General features: G+C 43.7%; 1 protein-coding gene across 5 annotated transcripts in view; it reads left to right on the top strand.

Moving 5' to 3' along the window:
• Positions 1-26,007, top strand: part of LOC137326706 (centrosomal protein of 128 kDa-like) — a 359,621-nt gene extending 333,614 nt beyond the window's left edge. For 4 of the 5 annotated variants that reach the window (XM_067992041.1, XM_067992038.1, XM_067992040.1 and 1 more), the window contains 3 exons: positions 8,869-8,982; positions 19,298-19,406; positions 21,211-21,871. In XM_067992041.1, coding sequence (XP_067848142.1) covers positions 8,869-8,982; positions 19,298-19,406; positions 21,211-21,332 — 345 coding nt within the window. In that variant the 3' untranslated portion in view covers positions 21,333-21,871. Of the gene's footprint in view, positions 1-8,868; positions 8,983-19,297; positions 19,407-21,210; positions 21,872-23,223 lie in introns of those variants that run through there. The other variant, XM_067992037.1, reaches the window with a different exon arrangement.
• The last annotated feature ends 271 nt before the right edge of the window (positions 26,008-26,278 follow it).

Genomic DNA, 26,278 nt, shown 5'->3' with positions numbered 1-26,278 from the left:
ATAAATGAAAGTTCTCTCCTAACAGAGCAAAAGGGTGGTAGGAAAGCTAAGTACGGCAGTGAAGAGGTACACGTGCATTTGCCGTACACACCCTCAATTCCAAAGTGAAGGGAAATGAGGTGAAAGGTGGATGGAGAGAAATGGGTAAGTAGATGGGGAGACAGCGGGGACACAGGGAGCTCTCTGTCAGTAGCATCAACAGTGTAGCTCTGGGAGGGAAGGAAACTGGAAATGGTAGAGGTAAAATTGGACACGGGTGGGGCCGCAAAACAGGCATCAATCGCCTGAAATACTCCCTGTCAGATAGTCCGTTCCATTGTCTTAAATACTCTATTTCAATTTCACGCCTATGAATCTCCACTGAAGTTTTGAAGTTGAAGTTTTTTTGTAACAGGCTAATTTTATAATTGTGTTTTATCACACAGTATTGTACAAGGAAAACATCGAGTTGGACTTTCCTCCTGCCCTGAAGGCACTGACCCTTGGGTTAGAGTTCCATGGGTGGGAGCAGCCCTCTGATACCGTGCCTAAGTGGGCCCTTTTAAATGTACCTGCATGTGTAAAGGGCTCCCTTTCTTGCATCTTGTTTTTTGCGCAATTACATCATTAGTACCCGTGAAGAATAACGCAGTCTTTGCTGGCTGCTCAGTGTTGTGTTTCTGGTGATCTCCGATGTGCCAGCATTGGCAATGGTGCATTTGAGATGAACTACGAGGAAGTGAAGAATGGCTTTGTTTTTGAACTTATAAGATGGGCATGTAGTCCAGGAGCACTGCGCAGCCAGCCTGGTCCTGCAGTTGCATTGCATCCGTTGAGAGGAAATCTCTTCTTCCAGTGCCAGACATGTTATCTACCTGTTATTCATTGTTTCTTCAGTCTGCCTACATTACAGTCACTGCCCTTCAAAGCAATTGATTGTATGTGAAGTGCTTTCAGAGGTTTCTGAAAGATATACGGCACAATATAATACAAGTTTTTTTTTCCTGAACATATTTTGAATGCTGGAAGATAATCCAGTTGACGATAGAAAAGCTGATAGGTATTTTGATAGTTGTGTTGTTTCCAATTCACAACGTACGTGGCTACTATTCAACTCCTTTATTTCCGCTCCACAAAAATGCACAACCTCAACCTGTGTCAGAGAACTGGTTGAATCCAGTTTTGCACCCAACTAATATAGCAGTGTTGACCTCTTAATTCTCAACTCCCCGGCAGAAGAAAGTGCGAGCCTGCTCTAATCCTGTCCGCTGTATAAATACCATTACAATAGTAGTCCTGATGCAGTGCAATATGGGGAGGGGGAATTGGATTATATAAAGTGCAAGTGTTTGGAATTTTAAAAAGTTGCCCAAAAAATGGGAATTTTCTGTAGAAATGTTAAATGCTTAAAGGAGCAATTCTGCTTAATTTCCTATTGATTAAAATGTTCGCTGTTATTGGAATGCAAGTTTTTTTTTTCTTTTGCATATTTGTTTAACATTAAATCAGGCAACATATTGCATCCCCCAAAATTCAAGGTTATCTGTGGGATTGGTATTTTGGTGGGGTTTGGGGGGTGGGGAGCAGTACAACAACTACTGTAGTGGGGGAACTCACCATGTCTGACACTAACTGGTTTAAAGAGGGAATGGATTGCAGAAGCACTGACTCGCTAACCATTTGGTTTTCTCAAATGTCAAACCGACACTCAAATTTAGGAAGACAGACATTTGCCATCCGTAACTGTTATTGATAGATGCTTTTATTGCTGCAGGATGTTTTAAAGGTCAGTTTTTTGAGGGGATGGGGAGTTGGTATTATATTTTCCGGGCATACTGATCCATTTATTTTACTATTGGTATAATGGTTGCTCAGTAAAGGTTTTGTGGTCTATCATATGGTACACAAAGTGCTGCTGTTAGGCATTGAATGACGCATTTAGTATTAAACACAAGATGCTACTGATAGTGTTCCAACAAAACAACCTTTTATTTTAAGTGAGGATTAGCAGCAACCAAAACTTTAACCAAGATAAATCTAATTCATCAGATTCCTAGTAATGCAGGAAATAAATGTAGGCAGTGTGCTTTGACCTTTTAAGGGACTATGGTAGCAGTTTCATGCTATTTAAAATGGAAAAGGTTACAACTTTCATTGCTTTTATGAGGCAGAGTCCCCTTAGAATTCATCCCAAGAGCCTTTAGTAATAACCCATATTGTTGCATTCCCAGGCTGCAGAAAGGATGAGGAGGGAAAATGCATCACGACCAGAGTCAGAGAAGTGTCATTTGTGACTTTGATTAGCGCTGTTTCAGTCCTGTGGTATGGACAGAAATCTGATTGGAGAGATTCAAACATAGAATTGCGGGAAAGATAGGCATGGATCAATTCAGGAATCTTATGACTTGTAAAAGTCAGAAACACAATGGGGGTAATTTTGACTTTGTGCGATAGTGTAAAACGGGTGATAGCGAGCCGGCAGCCCGTTTTACGTCTCTCCTGATTTTTATTTCCACTGACTTCAGTGAGAGATGACACTGTTGCACAAAGTCCAGATCTACCCCAATTTGTGTACCATGTGCCATCAATAAAATGTCTGGATCAATAAGTTTTGCTTTGCAGAGCTGCACAATTACCCAGAATTTGTTGAACTTTTAGTATCCAAAGCACTTACCATGTGTATTTGTTCACATGTACAGTTGGAAACTATAGATTTGCTTTCATCTTGAGCAGAATTGGAGACAGTTCAAAAGGCAGTGGCATATTGGTCACCTTGTGTATTATTGGAGGAACTGTGTGAAGTTTTTAGCATTTGTATTTCCTTGCATGTTAATAAGTGATTTCTTTGATACCTGTGATTTGAGGATGTCTCACTTTTATGTTTGGAGCCTGTGGCCTGGCAATATGCCCCAGTCTCAAATGCCCCTGGACACACTAGCAAGATGTATTTATCTTGGGGAGGGGAGAAGCCAGTGTAAAGGTGTTGGAACTCATAAGAATAATAGACACTTTTGATAAGGAAAGGCCATTCAGTGACATTCTCTGGCATCTCGTCAATCACTGTGCCCCTGCTATCCTAGATTGTACTGTTTTCTCGCAGTTGGTTTGTGGAAGAAAGACTGGATAATCAACTCCAATATTTGGCACAGAGATTGGTGAGGCCAAAGCAGGTGCAAATCAGAACATTTAATGAGGAAAAGGACACTATAAGCCATTCCAGCTAGGAAATTTTAAAAAAATAGATGGGCAGAAAAAAGAACACGCATTTATATAGCACCTTTCACGACCTCAGGATGTCCCAAAGTGATTTACAACCAATGAAGTATTTTTTGAAGTGTAGTCACTGTTTTAATGTAATGTAGGACGTTAGCAAGGGTAGTATCTATAACAGTGGGATGCAAAGAAAAAGACTGCAAGATGCCCAAAGAGTTACTGTGGGAAGTGCATGGCAACTAGCAGTAGTCCAACAGTTGGACTATAACCTGGTGTTGTAAGATTCCTTACATTTGTACACCGCAGTCCATCACCGGCATCTCAACATCATAACTAGCAGTAGAACAGCTTAAGAGCCATGAGAATGATGATGCTTTGATTGTAGAAAAGCTGACTTGGAAAAAAGCACCATATTTTTAGGACTCAGTCGACTTAGAACATTTAATGAAAATATTGGAGACATCCATTAAAATAGTCCTCCAGCAGTTAACTATGATTTTACTGGATTTTGCTCCTTGACTGAACCCCACTATTAATCCAGCACCCTGAAGGATTAGGATGACCAACCAAATGGGCATGCAAAGTTCTTTAGCCCAGCTTGCTCTGCATAATTGTGGAGCTGTGTTCTCCCTTTCAAAACAAAAGATATTTGTTCCTTTCATAGGATTCCTTGTACCATCCCCAGTCAAGAAGGTAGGCAGATTCCCTGCTCCCGGGCCTCTGCTAATGCTGTTCTATAATCAGACACTTTTAGGTGTGTATACAATATTGGGAAGACCAAAGCCATTGTCTTCGGTCCCCGCCATAAACTCCGTTCCCTAGCCACTGACTCCATCCCTCTCCCTGGCCATTGTCTGAGGCTGAACCAGACAGTTTGCAACCGTGGCTTCCTATTTGACCCTGAGACAAGCTTTCGACCACATATCCGCTCCATCACCAAGACCACATGCTTCCACCTCTGTAACGTCTCCGCCCCTGCCTCAGCTCATCTGCTGAAACCCTCATCCGTGCCTTTGTTACCTCTAGCCTTGACTATTCCAATGCTCTCCTGGCTGGCCTCCCATCTTCCACCCTCCATAAACTTGAACTCATCCAAAACTCTTCTGCCTGTATCCTGACTCGCACCAAGTCCCGTTCAACCATCACTCCTATGCTTGCTGACCTACATTGGCTCCCGGTCCGAGAAGGCCTCAAATTTAAAATTCTCATCCTTGTTTTCAAATCCCTCCATGGACTCGCCTCTCCCTATCTCTGTAACCTCCCCCAGCGCTACAACCCTCCGTGATCTCTGCGCTCCTCCAATTCTTGTCTCTTACGCATCCCCAATTTTAATCGCTCCACCATTGGAGGCTGTGCCTTCAACTGTCTAGGCCCTAAGCTCTGGAATTCCTCCCTAAACCTCTCCGCCTCTCTCTCCTCCTTTAAGATGTTCCTTAAAACCTACCTCTTTGACCAAGCTTTTGTTCATCTGTCCTAATATCTCCTTATGTGGCTCTGTGTCAAATTTTGTTTTGATAACACTCCTGTGAAGTGTCTTGGGGTCATTTTACCACGTTAAAGGCGCTATATAAATGCAAGTTGTTGTTGTAGAAATTGCGTAATGCTTTGCACTAATTTTTACTTGCCCTTTGTGGGGACATGCTCTGCGCTCCCTCCCAAACAGTGACTCACTATGTGATGAAATGAAGAAAGACAAATTCACCACCACCCCCCCACTTCCCCCCTGCCTTCTGGTACACCACATTGGTGCTCAAACAGGCTGCACTGCCCACACAGTGGTGTGCAGAGTAATGTTGTGATGTAGCACCCTGAATAATTTGATGTATAGCTACTTGTTCTGTGTTGTTCATAGAATTTCTTTATGAACAACACAATTTCAAAGTTTAAATGATATCTACTTCTACCCAATTGTACATACCCAACATGAAAAATAATTTCATTTGCGTTTAAGTTTTCTGTAACCGATGTAAGGCCCTCTCAGTTGCTCTCCTTTCCATTAGAGAACATTTTGCACATTACTTGTAAGATTATTGAGACATCGCAACTAATTGAAAGGCTACGGTTTCCTGTTTTCAGGTTGAACTGATAACGCTCCCGCCCCCCACCCCGCTATATACAACCAATTTTAAAACAAATTCTGCAATTGCATTTTATTCATCAACATCGAAAGAACTAAAATAAATTTTTTCACTGCTGCCGGATCTATTTTAAATTTACTTTGAAGTAATATTCTGGGTTTACCATATTTGTAAATTGAAAAAAATTCAAAGGCTGCAGTAAACACTGTTAACTGGAGAAAGTAATTATAATGGAAGGAAAAATGATGTCTCTGCCTCACAATATATTAGTGCTAGATAAGGAGCAGGATGGTTTGTACAATCTCTCAACTGCAGTTTAATCTTAAGGTCAAATTGGGTTATCCTGGTTAACTATTTGATCTTAACCCCCAAGATTGAAGCACTCCGAACAAATTGGATCACCTGGAAGAAGCTTGCCCTAACAGGGTAGGGATTCTTGCCCAAGCTGAAGTCTATGGAAAAGCGTTAGCTTCTGGGTGCTTTCATTGTTGCTGATTGTGGGTGGCTTTCTCCGTGCAAGAACTGTAGATCAGCAATGGGAAATGTTGAAACAGGAGATGGAGTGTACCAGCCAATTAATTACTTTTTGAAGCGTGGTCACTGAAGGTCAGGACATAACCATAAAATTAGAGCTAGGTCTTTCAGGGTTGTTGTCAGGAAGCACTTCTTCACACAAAGGGTAGTGGAAATCTGGAACTATTTCCCCCAAAAAAGATGTTGAGGCTGGGAGTCCATTGAAAATTTCAAAATTGAAATTGATAGATTTTTGTTAGGCAAGGGTATTAAAGGTTATGGAACCAAGGCAGGTAGATAGAGTTAAGATACAGATCAGCCATAATCTAATTGAATGGTGGAACAGGCTTGAGGGGCTGAATGGCCTACTCCTGTTCCTATATTCTTTTGTCGGCAAAGCCAGCTTGTGCACATCAAGGTCCCACCAACAGCAGTGAGATGAATGACCAGATAATCTGTCTTGGTGGTGTAGGTTGAGGGTTGAATGTTGGCCAAGAGACTCGAGGACAAATCCCCTGCTCATCAAATAGTGCCACGGGATCTTTTGCATCCACATGAAGAGGCAGGCAGGGGCCTTGGTTTAATGTCTCATCTGAAAGATGTAAAGTTTCAAATTTATGCATGAAGCACTGTAGTAACTGGCCTCTCAATAGCTCTGTGGTGTTGCAGTAGTTGTGGTTGATGGAAGCATCTGTGCTTGTGGGTTGGTACAAGGATCTTCATCTTCCTTAAATTAAAGAAGCAGCGAGGCAAGATGGAGAAGGACAGAGCTGGGAGAGGAATAGTACCAAAAAGAAATTATATGAAATGGGAAGAAGAAAGAGATTTATCGCAGTATGCTGTAAGACATGGAGATTAACTGGGACCCACAGGGCACGTCTCTCTATAACCTACTGCTAGTCCAACTTGTTATTATAAATGTATATGTTTCTGTTCTCAATATTTTTGTTGAACCACATCAGTTTTATGTGATCATTGCTCCTAAAATGTCATATAGGTGATAGATCGTATTGATTGCACATGAATGTGAAAATAGCGTCCACTCAGTTTTAGGTCAGTGCTGCCTGCGAGCAGTTCTGAACAGCTTTAGCTGGGGAACACAAAGGTTAAATGGTACATAATTTAAAAGACATCTTAGAAAAAAATAAGTCTGTACAAAGATAAAGCTTTCAGGGGCATAGTGATTTAAAAACATACAAGGATCCCCTTGGGTGCCATTATGAAAAAATCTGACTCGGCAGTTTGTACATATTGCAAATCAGTTTTAACAAAATCTTAACTTGCCAGTCTCCTGCCTTGGCATTTCAGTCCATCAAATGGTCCAACAAGAATTGACTAAATATACTGGAATTCACGTCATTATGAAAGGAAGACTCTTCTTTACCCGGTATTCCTGAATTCTCCTCGTTGAGACACTATCCTCTTTATGCTTAGAGTATCGCTATAGTCGTTGCTCAGTAGATAGCACTCATGCCTTTGATTCAGAAAGTTGTGAGTTCTTGGGATGTCCTGGGATGAGAGGGTTGTCCTATGAGGAGCGATTGAGTGGAATGCGCCTATAGTCTCTGGAGTTTAGAAGAATGAGGGGTGATCTCATTAAAATATATCAGATTCTGAGGGGGCTTGACAGGATAGATGCTGAGAGGTTGTTTCCCCTGGCTAGAGAGTCTAGAGCTAGGGGTCATAGTCTCAGGATAAGGGGTCGGCCATTTAAGACTGAGATGAGGAGGAATTTCTTCACTGAGGGTTGTGAATCTTTGGAATTCTCTACCCCAGAGGGCTGTGGATGTTGAGTCGTTGAATATGTTCAAGGCTGAGCTGGATAGATCTTTGGACTCGAGGGGATCAAGGGATATGGGGATCGGGCGGGAAAGTGGAGTTGTGGTCGAAGATCAGCCATGATATAATTGAATGGCAGAGCAGGCTCGAGGGGCTCTGTGGCCTACTTCTACTCCGATTTCTTATGTTCAAGTCCCACGCCAGAGACTTGAGCACATAATCCAGGCTGACACTCCAGTACAGTACTGAGGGAGTGCTGCACTGTCAGAGGTGCCATCTTTCGGATGAGACATTATATCCTTTCCAGTGTAAATAAAAGATCCTACTGCACTATTCGAAGAATACATTGCTAAAATAGATTATCTCATCAGTGTCACATTGCTGTTTGTGGGACCTTGCTGTGCTCAAATTGGCTGCCGCGTCTCATACATTATAACAGTGAATACACTTCAAAAAAAGTACTCAATTGGCTTTAAAGCGCTTTGCGATGTCCTGAGGTCATGAAAGGCTCTATATAAATGAAAGTCTTTTTTTATATACCAATTGATATAGCAGCTTAGATATCAGGCAGTCCTAGATATCAAACCCACGGCTGCCTGCAGCAACAACTTGAATTAATTTATATAGCATCTTTAACATAGAAATACATCCTAAGGCGCTTCACAAAGGCTGAGCCAAAGGAGCTATTAGGACGCTGACCAAAAGCTTGGTCAAAGAAATAGGTTTTAAAGGCAGTCTTAAAGGAGGAGAGGGAGGTAGAGAGGCAGAGAGGTTTAGGGACGGAATTCTAGAAAGCAAGGCCGAGACAGCAAAAGACACCACCACCACTGGACCATTCTCTCCCCCCACCCCCCACCATGGCATACGGGCACCAGAACCTGCCTGCCACATGCTAATGAGATGCCCTTTCACTAACCCTGCAAACTCTGATGGACTCAACTCTGGAGGGCAGCATAGCTGCCAGGACTAAGACCCAAGGAACTTCAGCACCAGAGTCTTCACCTGAAACATTAGTCTGTCTTTTCCCTTTATGGTTTCTAACTGACCTGCTGTGTGTTTCCATCATTTTCCATTTTTAATACAGGTGGAACACTATATTGCATCTTCTGCTTACCATACCTAACCTGGGGGTGCTTCATTGGTACAAAACCACCTGATTTTCAAAACTGTCCTTCCTCATCTTAATGGACAAATGTGCACCATTTGTTTAAAAAATCATCACAGAATTTTCTTTGCACTTTGCCTGGGATATTTCTGAATTTCAATGCTACTTTTTTCCCCCCACTAAAATGTTCTGTATTTGCAGGATTCCCAACGTCACCGAGAGATGATAGAAGAGCGATACTCTAAGTATAAAGAGATAGTGAGATCCCTGCAACAGCAGCTGCAAGACTCGACGAGGAGAATTCAGGAATACCAGGTAAAGGGTCTCCTTTCCTTTCATAGTGATGTGACATCCAGTATGATTTAGAGACACGTTCAGGTCTTGTGGTATAAGGATTTTGCTTAGAGGAAATCTTTCTAATGTTGAGTCACCTTGCCAGCTAAGTTAAGGTCGGTGCCTAAAATAAAAACAGAAAATGCTGAAAATAGACAGCAGGCCTGTGAGGATGTTTGAAAAGAAAAGACAGGTTAATGTTTCACGTGTCAGAACCGGGAACTGAGATGAGTGAGTTCCTTTGTAGGACTGAAGAAAATGAAGAGAGGAGGGAGGACAAGTAAAAGTTAGAGTCCGGTATATCAACTCCTGCCTCAAAGATGCAGCAAATGGGTTTCATAGCCTATGGACATGGGTTTCATTTTTGTTTTAAAAGAAGCTGGAAAGGTGTAGGCTTTTATAAAACATGTTCACAGCCTGTTAAACCTGTTCACTGTTTTCTTTGTGATAGACACTGGACCTTTACCTGTTGTTCTCCCCTCCCCACTTCGTTTTGTCCCTGTCCTATAAAAGGTCTTGCTTATCTGTCAGTTTTCAGTCCTGGCGAAGGATCTACACCCAAAGCATCGCCCTATCTTTTCTGTGTTCAGATGCTGAGGGACCTGCTGTGTTTTTCCAGCATTTGTAGATTTTCTCTTTATCACTAAGGTCTGTACCTGCCTTTCGGTAATATGGTGAGGTGAGAGTGACTGCCCTTGACATCAAGGCAGCATTTGACCGAGTGTGGCACCAAGGAGCCCTAGTAAAATTGAAGTCAATGGGAATCAGGGGGAAAACTCTCCAGTGGCTGGAGTCATACCTAGCACAAAGAAAGATGGCAGTGGTTGTTGGAGGCCAATCATCTCAGCCCCAGGACATTACTGCAGGGGTTCCTCAGGGCAGTGTCCTGGGCCTAACTATCTTCAGCTGCTTCATCAATGACCTTCCCTCCATCATAAGGTCAGAAATGGGGATGTTCGCTGATGACTGCACAGTGTTCAGTTCCATTCGCAACCCCTCAAATAATGAAGCAGTCCGAGCCCGCATGCAGCAAGACCTGGACAACATCCAGGCTTGGGCTCATAAGTGGCAAGTAACATTTGCGCCAGATAAGTGCCAGGCAATGACCATCTCCAACAAGAGAGAGTCTAACCACCTCCCCTTGACATTCAACGGCATTACCATCGCCGAATCCCCCACCATCAACATCCTGGGGGTCACCATTGACCAGAAACTTAACTGGACCAGCCACATAAATACTGTGGCTACGAGAGCAGGTCAGAGGCTGGGTATTCTGCGGCGAGTGACTCACCTCCTGACTCCCCAAAGCCTTTCCACCATCTACAAGGCACAAGTCAGGAGTGTGATGGAATACTCTCCACTTGCCTGGATGAGTGCAGCTCCAACAACACTCAAGAAGCTCGACACCATCCAAGATAAAGCAGCCCACTTGATTGGCACCCCAACCACCACCCTAAACATTCACTCCCTTCACCACCGGCGCACTGTGGCTGCAGTATGTACCATCCACAGGATGCACTGCAGCAACTCGCCAAGGCTTCTTCGACAGCACCTCCCAAACCTGCGACCTCTACCACCTAGAAGGACAAGAGCAGCAGGCACATGGGAACAACACCACCTGCACGTTCCCCTCCAAGTGACACACCATCCTGACTTGGAAATATATTGCCGTTCCTTCATTGTCGCTGGGTCAAAATCCTGGAACTCCCTTCCTAACAGCACTGTGGGAGAACCGTCACCACACGGACTGCAGCGGTTCAAGAAGGCGGCTCACCACCACCTTCTGAAGGGCAATTATGGATGGGCAATAAATGCTGGCCTCGCCAGCGACGCCCACATCCCGTGAACGAATAAAAAAAAAACGTTCAACAGAATAAAAGAGAGACAGGGCCGTTTAATCTGTGAATGTTTCTCACTCACTCAGTTCGTTGGTTCCATTCTGTCTGCCGTATAAATTTAAGGAAATAGGAGGAGGGTTGAGGAGAGAGAGGAAGGAGGGTGAAGAAGAGTACGTAGAACATGTGCAATTTCAACCCATCCCTTGAGGAACCTGCAGGAGTGTGAAAGCGGCAACATCATCCCTACAAGGATATGTTGATGGGCTGAGATGAAGCAGGGTTGGAGGAGGCTCATGTGGAGCATAAACAAGGGCACAGGCCTGTTGGGTCAAATAGCCTGTTTCTGTGCTGTAAATTCTATGTAATTCATCCAGTCGCAAATTCAAGTACTAAGTATAGATTAAGAACCATGTATAGTCATGATAACATTCTTTCCTATAAAAGGCTCTTCATCGTATACGTCAATACCAAGGAATGGTGAATGGGGAGATCCTTTACTCCTGTACTAACCTGTTGTATTACAGAAGTTTGGTATAAGGAAAGAAAGAAAGAATTCGCATTTATATAGCATGTTCCATGACCTCGGGATGATCCCAAAGCACTTTACAGCCAATGAAGTACTTTTGAAGTAGAATCACTGTTGTGATGTAGGGAAATACGGCAGCCAATTTGTACGTAGTAAGGTTTCACAAACGGAAATGAGATAAATGGTCAAATAATCTGTTTTAGTGATGTTGGTTGAGGGATAAATATTGATGAGGACACCGTGAGAACACCCCTGCTCTTCTATGAATAATGCCACGGGATGTTTACGTCTGCCCAAGAGGGCAGACAGGGCCTCGGTTTAACGTCTCAACTGAAAGACAGCACCTCCGACAGTGCACAAAAGTGTCCGCCTGGAGTGGGGCTTGAACCCATGACCTTCTGACTCAGAGAGTGCTACCACTGAACCAAGGCTGACACCAAGTAATTAACTAGGACGAGCTGATTCACAGATCCTTTATTGTTTTTTTAATAATTTGGCTGTCTCTAGTAACTCTATGCATCCTAGTGATGTTTTTTCCTTCTGTGAACCTTTCCCCTAAACTGAAGATCTGATACATCCAGTGCCAGGGAACAGAAACTCCCTTGTACCATAATCGGCCTACTTTGCGCAGTCAACGTAGATTTGTTTGTGGAAGAATCTGAATGGTTTTAAAATTCTTTGTGGTAGATTAACCACAAAAAAAAATCCGTAGCATTCTCTGCCAAACAGCAAAGATATAATTTTACCTCACTGTTTGACGCATGCTGAACATAGGAACATAAGAAATAGGAGCAGGAGTAAGTCGTATGGCCCCTCGGGCCTGCTCCGCCATTCAATCAGATCATGGCTGATCTTAGACCTCAACTCCACTTTCCCGCCCAATCCCCTTATCCCTTGATTCCCTTAGTGTCCAAATATCCATCGATCTCAGTCTTGCAGATACTCAACGACTGAGCATCCACAGCCCTCTGGGGTAGAGAATTCCAAAGATTCACAACCCTCTGAGTGAAGAAATTTCTCCTCATCTCGTTCCTAAATGGCCGACCCCTTATCTTGAGACTAAGACTCCTAGTTCTAGACTCTTCAACCAGGGGAATCAGTCTTTCAGCATCTACCCTGTCAAGCCCTCTAAGAATTTTATACATTTCAATGAGATCACCTCATTCTTCTAAACTCCAGAGAATATAGGCCCATTCTACTTAATATCTCCTCATAGGACAACCCTCTCATTCCAGGAATCAATCTAGTGAACCTTCGTTGCACCCCCTCTAAGGCAAGTATATTCTTCCTTAGGTAAGGAGACCAAAACTTTACACAGTACTCCAGGTGTGGTCTCACTAAAGCCCTGTACAATTGCAGTAAGACTTCTTACTCTTACACTCCAACCCCCTTGCAATAAAGGCCAACATATCAATTGAAGGTGTCCTATGTCATATTGTTTTTGGCACTCACCAAGCTGTGTAACAAAAGTTCTTTTGGTAGGGGAAAGTAACCAATATGTTTTCCAAATATAGTATGTCAGAAATCTGACAACATTTCTACATAAAGCAGTCAGTAAGATCTCCTTGATTAGCCTGGATAGAGGATTGGTTAACGGACAGAAAACAGAGAGTAGGGGTAAACTGGTCATTTTCGGGTTGACAGGCTGTAACTAGTGGAGTGCCGCAAGGATCAGTGCTTGGACCCTAGCTATTTACAATCTATATTAATGGCTTAGATGAAGGGACCAAGTATATTGTATCCAAGTTTGATGAGGATACAAAGCTAGGTGGGAAAGTAAGCTGTGAGGAGGATGCAAAGAGGATGTAAAGGGATATAGACAGGTTAAGTGAGTGGGCAAGAAGGTGGCAGATGGAGTATAATGTGGGGAAATGTGAGGTTATTCACTTTGGTAGGAAGAATAGAAAAACAGAATATTTTTTAAACGGTGAGAAACTATTAAATGTTGGTGTTCAGAGAGATCTGGGTATCCATGTACAAGAAACACAAAAAGTTAGCATGCAGACACAGCAGGCAATTAGGAAGGCAAATGGCATGTTGGCCTTTATTGCAAGGGGGTTGGAGTACAAGGGTAAGGAAGTCTTACTATAATTGTTCAGGGCTTTGGTGAGACCTCACCTAGAATCATAGAATGGTTACAGCACAGAGGGAGGCCATTCGTCCCATCGAGCCCATGCTGGCTCTTTGTAAGAGCGATCCTGTTAGTCCCATTTCTCGCTCTTTCCCTGTAGACCTGCAATTTTTTTCCCTTCAAGTATTTATCCAATTCCTTTTTGAAAGCTACAATTAAATCTGCTTCCACCATCCTTTCAGGTAGCGCATTCCAGATCATAACTACTGGTACATAAAAAAGTTTTTCCTCATGTTGCCTTTGGTTCTTTTGCCAATCACCGTAAACCCGTGTCCTCTGCTTCTTGACTCTTCCGTCAATGGGAACAGTTTCTTTTTATTTACTTTTTCTAAACCCTTCATGGTTCTGACTACTTCTGTCAAATCTCCTCTGTCAAATCTGTGTCATAGAATAGAATCATAGAAGTTACAACATGGAAACAGGCCCTTCGGCCCAACATGTCCATGTCGCCCAGTTTATACCACTAAGCTAGTCCCAATTGCCTGCACTTGGCCCATATCCCTCGATGCCCATCTTCCCCATGTAACTGTCCAAATGCTTTTTAAAAGACAAAATTGTACCCGCCTCTACTACTGCCTCTGGCAGCTCGTTCCAGACACTCACCACCCTTTGAGTGAAAAAATTGCCCCTCTGGATCCTTTTGTATCTCTCCCCTCTCACCTTAAATCTGTGCCCCCTCGTTATAGACTCCCCTACCTTTGGGAAAAGATTTTGACTATCGACCTTATCTATGCCCCTCATTATTTTATAGACTCTTAGGAGAACAATCCCAGCTTCTTCAGTCTATCCACGTAACTGAAATCCCTCATCCCTGGAACCATTCTAGTAAACCTTTTCTGCACCCCCTCTAAGGCCTTCACATGCTTCCTAAAATGCGGTGCCCAGAACTGGACACAATATTCTAGCTGTGGCCGAACCAGTGTTTTATAAAGGTGCAACATAACTTCTTTGCTTTTGTACTCCATGCCTCTATTTATAATGCCCAGGTTCCCTTATGCTTTTTTAACCACTTTCTCAAGCTGTCCTGCCACCTTCAAAGATTTGTGCACATATACCCCCAGGTCTCTCTGTTCCTGGATCCCCTTTAGAATTGTACCATTTAGTTTATATTGCCTCTCCTCGTTCTTCCTGCCAAAATGTATCACTTCGCACTTCTCTGCGTTAAATTTCATCTTCCATGTATCCGCCCATTCCACCTGCCTGTCTATGTCCTCTTGAAGTTTATTACTATCCTCCTCACTGGTTTACTACACTTCCAAGTTTTGTGTCATCTGGAGTACTGTGTACAGTTTTGGTCTCCTTATCAAAGGAAGGATAGACTTGCCTTAGAGGTGGTGCAACAAAGGTTCTCTAGATTGATTCCTGGGATGAGAGAATTGTCCTATGAGGAGAGATTGAGTAGAATGGGCCTATACTCTCTGGAGTTTAGAAGAATGAAAGGTGATCTCATTGAAACATATAAGATTCTGAGGGGTAGATGCTGAGAGGTTGTTTCCCTGGCTGGATAGTCTAGAACTAGGGGGCATAGTCTCAGGATAAGGGTTCGGCCATTTAAGACTGAGATGAGGAGGAATTTCTTCACTCAGGGTTGTGAATCTTTGGAATTCTCTACCCCAGAGGGCTGTGGATACTGAGTCGTTGAGTATGTTCAAGACTAAGATAGATAGATTTTTGGACTCTAGGGGAATCAAAGGATATGGGGATCAGGCGGGAAAGTAGAGTTGAGGTCGAAGATCAGCCATGATCTTATTGAATGGTGGAGCAGGCTCGAGGGTCCATATGGCCCACTCCTGCTCCTGTTTCTTATGTTCTTCCCATCAGTGAAGTCGGTCTCTGCTCTAACTTGCAGAACAGCCAAGAATACTTACCTGAATATTGTCAGCATGCTCTGGACAGTCAGTTACAGCTCCTGACTAAAAAAGCAGTTAAGAACCTGTGTTTTTCCAGTTTTCTCCCTTATCCCCTCAACCTATCTTGAAGTCATTAACTCATATTGGGATAGTTCCACGGATATTGGCAGGCTAATCACTGAGTCCAATCCTCCAGTGGTGGGAGAGTCAGTAACCAGAGGACACAGATTTAAATAATTGGTAAAAATAAGAAGTTTTTTTACACAGCGAGTTGTTACGATCTGGAATGCACTGCCTGAAAGAGGGGTGGAAGCAGATTCAGTAGCAACTTAAAAAAATTTGGAGGGGAGTGGGGCTAATTGGATAGCTTTTTGAAAGAGCCGGCACAGGCACAATGGGCTGAATGGTCTCATTTTGTGCTCACCCAACGTCCACATATGCCCCCTTCCAACAATCACTGCATAACTTTCAGAAGTGGGAACCCTGACTGACTTTTTTTTCCAGCCCAGCAATATTGCAGTTCCATCTCAGATGAGCTCAGCCAACTCAGTTGGCACAAGTCAGGAGTGTGATGGAATACTTTCCACTTGCCTGGATGAGTTGCAGCTCCAACAACACTCAAGAAACTCGACACCATCCAGGACAAAGCAGCTCACTTGATTGGCACCCCATCCACCACCCTAAGCATTCACTCCCTTCACCACCGGCGCACAGTAGCTGCAGTGTGTACCATCCATAGGATGCACTGCAGCAACTCGCCAAGGCTTCTTCAACAGCACCCCCCAAACCCGCGACCTCTACCACTTAGAAGGACAAGGGCAGCAGGTACATGGGAACAACACCACCTGCATGTTCCCCTCCAAGTCACACACCATCCCGACTTGGAAATATATCGCCGTTCCTTCATTGTCGCTGGGTCAAAATCCTGGAACTCCCTACCTAACAGCACTGTGGGAGAACCTTCACCACACGGACTGCCGCGGTTCAAGAAGGCGGCTCACCACCACCTTCTGAAGGGCAATTAGGGATGGGCAATAAATGCTGGCCTCGCCAGCGACGCCCACATCCCACGAACGAATAAAAAAAAGCACAGAACAGGGATGGACCTTGGACCTACTGAACTGTGCGACTCAGTATCACAACAGAATGGGAATTTACCCAAGGAGCCAAAAGTAAAATACTGTAGATGCTGGAAATCTGAGATAAAAACAGAAAATGCTGGAAATACTCAGCAGGTCAGGCAGCATCTGTGGAGAGAGAAACACAGAATTAACATTTCAGGTCGATGACCTTGCGTCAGAACTGGAAGAATTAAAGATTTTTCCTTTTTTAAGCAAGCCAGGGAAAGGGAGGGGAGAAAAGTACAAAAGGGCAGGTCTGTGATAGGGTGGAGGGCAGGAGTGATTAAATGACAAAAGGGATGATGGTGCAAGGCAAGGAGGGTGATAATGGGACAAGTAAAGAAACAAAAGATGGGTCCAGAGGAGCTGTAAATGGCAACAGCAGAACAATTACCAGCACCTGCTGTCCGAAAAAATGGGAGCAGTGGTTATAATCTGAAGTTATTGAAACCAAGATCCCTTTTGTCCTTTAATCACTCCTGCCCTCCACCCTATCGCAGACCTTCTCTTTTATTCTTTCCTCCCCTCCCCTCTCTTTCCTCCCATCCCCTCTCCCCCAACCTTTCCCCTGGCTCTGTACTTGCTTAAAAACTGTTAAATCTCTAACGTCTTCTAGTTCAGATGAAAGGCCATCGACCTGAAACGTTAACTCTGTTTCTCTCTCCACAGATGCTGCCTGACCTGCTGAGTATCTCTAGCATTTTCTGTTTTTATTACCCAAGGAGCTATTGGTTTCCTGAAGAACCTCAGAGTTATAGACTTTCAGGGGCTTTCTGTCTGCCAGCTTAATTTTTTATTACTCCCCCCCACCAAATTCCTGGGTTCTTGTATCCTATGGTGCATGGCCTGTATGAAGCTATTTTGAGACCTGCTGTTTTCTTTTCAAGTGCCAGTGTAATTCCATCAGTTTTCATGATCCCTGGAGCATGGGCGCCTTTTGCGAGATAACTTGATGCATTTCTTCGGGAACTTGCAGCTTAATTTGTATTTTTGGGGGGAGAGCTTGTTAGGTGAGGGTATCAAGGGACATGGAGAAAAGATGGGTAAATGGAGCTGAGGGGCAGATCAGCCATGATCAAATTGAATGGCGGAGCGGGCTTGAGGGGCTGAATGGCCTCCTCCAGTTCCTAATGTTCCTATGAGAGCGAGTATGAGGACAATGAAAGTGTCTCACATTGTGTTCTCTGTGGTCGGAATTAAACATTCCTGCAAGAATTAAGTTTCACCAGTTGTATCCAATTCAAGGGGGGAAAAAAATGAATGTGTCTCAATTGAGCTGCTGAATGGATGCACACAGGCACCAATAAATAGGCCATGTTACACTAACCCACCAGTGGGTAGAGGGAAAGTGAACTTTGTAGGACCAAGAAAAATAATTTCTTTTTTGACCCATTATGGAAAAGCAGCGACAGACTGCTTTTATTCTGTTTATATATAATTTATTTTACATAAGAGAGAAGCCTGATTTAGGTCTGAATTACAAGGCAGCTCTTTTAAAATCAAATGTATCTCCGTTACCGTGGAAACCTGTAACATATACAACAAGAACCATTGTTTGAGCACTTTATCTTAAATATCACTGTTGCAAGTACAAATCTCCTGATTGTGTTATCTCCTCAGGTCGAGTTAATTTGAATATCACATTGTATGTGCTTTTAAATAATGCTAAGTAGTCCTACAGTTGTAATATACTAGGCTGTTTTCTACTCCGTTATTCTTGGTACAGCAAGCTGCTTTTTACGAGTTGTTCTTAAAGTGTTGCATTTATATAGCCATGCATTGTGGGTATGGTGGTACAGTGGTTGTGTCACTGGGCTAATAATCCAGAGAACTGGAGTTCAAATCTCACCATGGCCATTTGAAAATTTAATTTCAGTTTTAAAAAAAAAAAATCTAGAAATAAAAAAAAGGCTGTTATCAATAGAAGAAAGGAATCTTACAACACCAGGTTATAGTCCAACAGTTTTATTTGAAAATCACAAGCTTTTGGAGGCTTTCTCCTTCGTCAGGTGAGTGTCGGATTCCTTGAAAATTACCGCATATATAGTCACAGAACAATGCCTGGTTTCAAATAAAACTGTTGGACTATAACCTAGTGTTGTAAGATTCCTTACATTTGTACACCCCAGTCCATCACCGGCATCTCCACATCATCAATAGAAGAGACCATGAAGCTGTTGGATTGTCGTAAAAACCCAACTGGTTTAGGGAAGGAAACCTGCCGTCCTTATCTGGTCTGACCTATATGTGACTCCAGGCCCACACCAACATTGTTGATCTTAACTGCCCTCAGTAGTGGATATTTACAAATTGTTCCCATGACCATGTCCCTCGGTATTAGGAGAAAATGGCAATTGCTGGTTTGCTTGGCTGTAACATTTTTTTTGTAAGAAATCTCTTGTCAAATGCCGGTTTACTTTTTGTTAGCATTGTGCTCATCAAGGTGAGCTACATTAGTGTCAGGCAATTGTACACTTTCCATTTAGGCACCCGGTGCTTGCACGCACGCTCCCAAGTCAGGTTTGATGCGGCACAGTTAGATGCCGACCTAAGCTCCCAGTAATTTACCCAATGTGCCTTATCCCCCAGTTCTGAAGAGTACCTCCTACTGAATCAGTGTGACATTGTTTTGTTTCCCCCAACAGCCATCCCATGGCGCCTCTGAGCGAGATTGCCAATTTAGAGGCAGTTTTGTGCCCATTTAAGTACTGGATTGAGACTGCCTAAACTCAAATTGTAGAAGGTTCTGATGAAAGAGGAACCGACTGATGCGTGTTTCTTAATTTAAAATAACCGAGACCTTTATTTTCATGTCCCTCCCTGGTGATCAGGAAGAAGAATCAGATACAAGCTTGAGGAGCGAGCGGTTGGATGCTCCGCCTGCCTCGCTACGTGATCTGAACGGTTTCCCTTCCAGCTGTCGCAGTACAGGCACACGCTGTGAGTATACACGGGGTCTTCCCTACCCACTAATCAGTGTATCAGATACAGCATTGTCAGGGCAATGGGACGAAAATGAAGATCTGGGTTCTGGCCCGCAATCAGGTATTGATGAACATCCTCATTCACAAGGCTGTTGACCAGAGCACCCACAAGCGGTATGAGTGATATCCACGGTGACATCCATAACATGGCCTTTGGAAAACTCTTGTGCGTTCATTGGAGGGTGGGAGGGATCAACATATATTTTGCAGAAAAATGTTCCCTCTGTTTCCGCACAAGTATTATGATTTCCGAATGCTGTATCTGATTGCACGCCTACAGGAAATGAGTGGGCTGCCATTTTTTCTTCTCCACTGGGAGATGCGGGAGGCCTGGCACCCAACGCGACTGTGGATACGACTTCCTGGGCAATGCACGGTAAATCGTAGTGATCCAACAGCAACAGCTTGCATTTGTACAGCGCCTTTAACGTAGTAAAACAACCTGAGATGCTTCACAGGAGCGATTATCAAACAAAATTTGACACTGAGCCACATAAGGAGATATTAGGACGGGTGGTCAAAGAGGTAGATTTTAAAGAGCGTCTTAAAGGAGGAGAGTGAGGTAGAGAGGCTTAGGAGGGAATTCAAGAGCTTAGGGCCTAGGCAGATAAAACCGCTGGCGTTGCAGGTGCCGGCATGGATTGACATTCCCTATGCTGGTCTCACAACTCCAAATAGCCTGATATGGAGCTCAGCCGGTAGTGCATGACGGAAATGTGGAGCGTGCATCTTTTGCACCGTATGACGCCCAACTTCATTGTGAAGTTAAGGTGTGTGTAATAAAGCGTCAAGTTCTCTGCCAAATGAAGACAGAACGAATGAGTGAAAACAGCGAGCGCTTGTTTTTTTAAAAAAATAAAATATAAGAATTTTTTTTACTTTTAAACTACCACTTTGGTAGAAAATCTTTTTTGAAGAAAATATTGGACGTGGCAGGGTGTAGTAGGAGGATAAATGAAAGCTCCCACCAAAATCATGAAGCATTGCACAGAATGCAGCATTGGAGAACTAAGGCCTTGTGAACAGATACTTTTAACTGTCCTGTGTATAGCCTGAGATGCAGCAAGGATATTTGCAGTTGTTTGTTTTTGTTAACTCAATTCATGTGCAGCCGCTGCATTTTTCCACTGTGACGGTCAGTACTTTACCATCACTGAACATAGGAAGTAAGGAGAATTTCAGCCTGTTCCCTTCTTCACTCTCCGGTCGGTGCTGAGTGAGCTGCTTCATGCTGGCAGCAGGAGGGATACAGGCAACTTCAGCGGCCCTGTGCTAGCAGTGGGAAAAATTGACCAGGGGCCCTGCTCTCGATTGCAGTCCAGTGACTCCCAGTAGACGTAGGGTGAGAGGGCAGGATTGGGCTTGGCTGTGATGCTCCTGTGGTGGAATAGCCTGCTGAAACTTGCTATCTAGGTTCACGTGAGTTAATGGAGGACAGCCATCAAGAGTTTGTGTCTGCTAAGAGGAGGAGAGAAAATTTGAGGGTGGGGGGAGAAAGAAACAATAGCCTTTTGAAGGGATTTGAGAAAAAATATTCAGTTTGTGAGATTTGACTATTAGTAACCTCTCCCCAATATTTCCTGAATGCCCTTGCTGTCCATCAGCGATCGTGTACCTCCCCAATGTATGGTGCTTCGAAAGAGGAACCAAGGGGCTCAGCCAGCTTGTGTCTGAATTAGATGGGGTGGGGGAAAACAGTGCTGTTTAACTCTCATCAGCGGCAGATCACTTAGCTATGTTGTGATGCTCTTTCCTTGCAGCACCAGACGGCAGCAGCAGGCGAAGAAATCGGCCTTCCGGATACGCAGACGCAAGCCAAGGACGAGAGCTCAGCAGGGCTGCTAATGGAAGAAAGTCTCCTGCAGAAAAAGACAAGTATTAGGCCATAAAGACCAAGCAACATCTGTATGTTTTCCAGTAGTTTCAATGAATCGTGGCTTACCTTGTATCATGCAGGGTGGCTGTGAGCGTTTACTGCAGCGTGTTCCCATCTATTTTATGCAAGGTAGCAGCAGGCACTCGAGATAAGTGCCTCTAAAAGCACAGTCTTTTTAGTTTATCTCAGTTGTATTTACCAACAGGAGAAATGTGTGCCTAAATTATTATTATTGAAAAAAATGTTCCTGAATGCCACCGTTTCAAAAGCTGGAAAGTTCAAAATTTGCACAGTTGTTCAAACCAGCATCTTTCAAGCTGAAAGTGGTAAAGTGTTTGCTGAATAATGGGCAGAGAGGCTCTTTGCTTCCCACATACAAGCCCGCTTTAAAATTATCCCTCAAAGCAATTTAACAGCAGGTGTAACGTGTGATAAAGGACTCCTTCCCAACAACTGATCCACCTCTTTCCACTGAAAATAATATAAGGGCCCAAGGGAAGGTTGCATTCCTGGGAGAAGAGATTCTTGTTGGGATCAGAGGACGATTTCTCGAGTGCATGGGTTGGGGGGTAGGGTGTTGGGGGGCAGGGTGTTGGGGGGCAAAGTTACTGGGCTATTCTGCCAGACTCCAGCCAAAGTCTAGCGGAAGTCCAGAGGGAGCAGCTCGGAAGGAGGCCGCATCCCGAATTTGCTGGCTCTCGAACTAAACGGGGAGACTTCCTGGTCAGTGGAGGAAGGGACAGAGCCTCGGCCAACTCCTTACGAGGTCAGCGACGTGGGGGGGGGGGTGGTGGGGAGAGGCCTCTCTAGGCTCATAGATCCGGCTACCCTGGCTCATGTGGCACCCAGCGTGCATCTGGAGGCTGGTATACACCTGGTGAGGTGAAGTGTACTGGCTTCCAGAAGTGAGCACGTGGGGCCCACCTTGTGGCGGGGTGGGGGGGGGTGGTGGCAAGCTGGGGAAGCGGAACGGACCCCCTGTTTCTGCCTCCTTTGAAAGGGGACCACGAATCGTGCCTTCAGGGATTGGGGGGGTTGGTCTGACCTATTCCCACAACCCTGCATAACAGGCCCCGGAGATTCTGGCAGTGTGGGGCAGGCCGGCCGGCCGGCTTGAGGTGTGTCCCTATATGGGTGTGCGTGTGGGTGCCGGCCGGCCCTGTGCACATGAGGTGCCCTCCACTGACCCCGCTTACTCTGGTGTAACTGACACGGTGCCACCCCACGCATTTTCAGGTGTCAGGTTTTACAAAAATGAAGGAGCTTCTAAACCCTAAAATTAAATGAAGGACATTTATTTATGTTATGTTCTAGGCAAAAACAGAATTGAGACAGGTGCAAAACTGTACCTGCCAGCTGTCTGTAGAGGTATTGCATACATGCATTTCCAAATGATCCAGTCTTGTTTACATGCCAGAAACATGCACAGAGATTGCTTTTGTCGATGCTTTAGTATGATAATATTGACTTTCAGTGCGCTGGGATAACTGCACGTGTGTTTATTTCAGGCCTTTTAAGAATAGTGAGTAAAAACCCACAAAGGAAGTGATCAGTTACTATTTTGCAACAAAAGTTGAATGCACCAATGGGAGCAGAAGTGGGCGCCAACCTAGGTTTGCATCATGTAATAAAATTAACCAGACAGGGACCGTATCTCGCTGGTACTACATTAAGTAGTAGCATACAAGTAGATCAGTACGATGCCCAGCTGGGGTAAGAACTCATTTCTTCACCCCATCCTGCAGTGTTTCCATTTGGTGAAGCAATGTGCTGTAAGCTCAAGGTTTTGTCTCGCCAATTTTACCCATCAGACAGAGCCCTCACGAATGAACCTCAGCAGGCCTGCATATCGCTGATTGCTGTGAATTGTGTAAATATCAGTTACTGTTCTCTTCAGGATTCATTAACCTGCTGTGCGCACCTCACATCAGTCATCTGGTGGGACCTTCTTTTGGACGGCGAGTGGAAGAGACCTGTTCTGCTTCAGACTGGTGGCTGAAATTCGTGGAGGCTGCAGACAATTTCAGAAGATGATGATATTGCAGTTCATAGAGAGCCAAAGTCATTTATGTTTACAAGATCCCATATATCTCAGTAGTTGTAATTCCTGAAACCGTTTAGGTTGATTTAGCTTCTTAAAAGGGACTGTAGCTGCCACACTGTACTGAGTGTAAAGAGTCTCCCTGCAGTTCATCTGAAATCTTGCACTTAAATGCACTGCACTAATGGGGAAACATACTGGGAGACACAAAGAAGGGGGAAAGGTGCATGCACCAAATGTTCAAAGAAATTGATGGGGAACAAACATTTTGCATCTGAGCGAAGCATCAGTTTTATAACCCTGATAATAAGGGTACAGGGTCATTGAATCTCGGCCTACAGAGACCGAAGCCACACTCTGGCTTTCTATTGGTGATCAGTGAAGTGCCTTATTCAATATTGAGTCCGAATGAATGCCAATAGATTGGCAAAGTCTCTTTTTATATAGTCACTGTCTTCCTTACACTATATCCTCAGGTAGGCAAACTGGAGATGGTTTCCATGCCATTTGAAATTGTTATGAGCCCCATGGTCCAAGTGGAGTATCACTCGATTGGTTCCAAGTCGATCAAATTTAACCCATGTAAGCAAGCTCCTCTTCAGTTCAGGTTCGGAAGCTGATCCAAAGATTAGAACCTTGACGCCTTCCCACAACCCCCTCCTGTGGGTCAAAGCAGTACTGAGAAATGTTTGCGTGCTGGTAGCACAAATTAATCCAAATACTGTAGTGAAAACAGCAGGTTACCCACTGAAAAATACCATGGAGTCAATCAGTAAACTGATGTATAATTCATTCTGGCACCAAAGCTGCAAAAAAAACTTGGCTGCAGTCATGGTCTTGTTTGGTGTCGCAGGAGAGATTCGAATGCCTTATTCAATGGCCACATAATTTTAGAAGGGTGGAGGAAAAGCAACTGGCAAATTTCAATGCCACTTTTAACATAAAGGCAAGTTTTTAAAATTACAGTTGATTCCTAATGGATGCAGAACTGATTCAAGCACAGACTTTCAGTATATCAAAATGCTTCACATTCTGTCCTACTCTCTAGAATTCTAGTAGACCAAACCATTATCCATTCACTCCCAGTGTTCAGAATCCTTTCACTCCCAGTATTCACAATCCCATTGGACCAATCCACTATCCTTTCACTCCCAATATTCACAATCCCATTGGACCAATCCACTATCCTTTCACTCCCAATATTCACAATCCCATTGGACCAATCCACTATCCTTTCACTCCCAGTATTCACAATCCCATTGGACCAATCCACTATCCTTTCACTCCCAATATTCACAATCCCATTGGACCAATCCACTATCCTTTCACTCCCAGTATTCACAATCCCATTGGACCAATCCACTATCCTTTCACTCCCAGTATTCACAATCCCATTGGGCCAATCCACTATCCTTTCACTCCCAGTATTCACAATCCCAACATGTCAAAAGCTCACTTTCGCTCCTATTAATTAGGTTTCCTTACGGAACCGTAAACACTTGCATGGTGCTTAAATTGTCCTTCAAACCAAATGTCCTGGGAGGTGATTCCTTTCTGCTATTTAATTTCACCAGCAACACTTAGCCTCAATGAGTAACTACTCACCAGTCAGAAAGCCTAGTGATTTTGTTTTTACCCCAAATACTTTTTGAAGTACAAATGTGTCCACGGTTAAAGTTTGTACTGTATATGGTCATGATGCCTAGTGGTGGAAGAATGAAAAAAGGATATCCAGCCTGCAGGCATGATGGGCCAAATGGCCTCCTCCTGTGCTATAAACTTCAGTGGTTCAATGGATTAGCTCCTCTTGCTTGGACCACCATTTTTAACTCCCTCCAAGTGTCTAATCCTAATACAGGATTGCTGGAACATGTTGCTGCCCAGTACCAGCTCTCAGCAACCACCAAGGTCTAAAGAGATATCAGTTGCCGTTCTCTATGGCAGCACCAAATGTACAAAGCAAAAGCATAAAATGCTCAGTGTGCCAATCGTCTTTCACATATTTGTAACCTTCAGATGAGATGTTAAACTGAGGTCCTATCTGCCTGTTCTGATGGATCAGATGGACGCGTTAAAGATCCTCTATGATACTCTTCGAAGAGGAGCTGGGAGTTGTTCCCATGTCCTGGCCAACATTCCTCCCTCAAATAATGCCTCCTAAAAATAGATTAACCGGTTTTGCGTATCGTGGCTGTGGGAGGTTGTTGGTGCAGAATAGCTGCTGCATCTGCCTACTTGACCGTAGTCACTTCACATAGCCTGCGCCAAACACATTGAGGCATTTCAATGTGATTAGGCGCTATATAAATGCAAATCTATTTATTTAATTACTACATAATCTACATTTTACATAACAAAGTAATTGAATTAAGCCTCAGTTGCAGAGTTTGAAGAGTCCAGGTGCACAGAAATATAAGTGTTTTATTTTTCATCAGAAGTGACCTGGATATCCTGATCCTAGTGTGTAATTCTTCATGGATTTATTTGGATTCAGCTGTAATATATCTCTCAGGTATCTTATGGTATATAAAAGGCTTCCTGTTTGAATGAGATCACTGTGCAGATTGATTTAGTGATTGTTGTTATACTGTTTTTAAAAAAAAATAAGATGAAAAGAATTTGGAATTTAAATAAATGCTCTATTTAAGGCTTTTACTGACTGTGGGAAAGTATTTATTTTCTAAAGCATCTTTATCTTGCATAATTTTGGGTGGGGAGTGATCTTCTGCTCATCAAGGTGAAGGATGGTTGTGTTCGGCCATGGCAAACTTCTGGCCAATTTTTTTGCCCAGTGCCAGGATCAAGCACTCCCAGGTCAGGTTAAAAAAATGTAAAGAATCTTACAACACCAGGTTATAGTCCAACAATTTTATTTGACAATTTTATTTTCAAATAAAATTGTTGGACTATA

The sequence above is a fragment of the Heptranchias perlo genome, chromosome 10, assembly GCF_035084215.1.
Source record: "Heptranchias perlo isolate sHepPer1 chromosome 10, sHepPer1.hap1, whole genome shotgun sequence".
In the NCBI taxonomy this organism is placed as follows: Eukaryota; Metazoa; Chordata; class Chondrichthyes; order Hexanchiformes; family Hexanchidae; genus Heptranchias; species Heptranchias perlo.
This window is presented reverse-complemented; position numbering and strand designations above follow the sequence as displayed.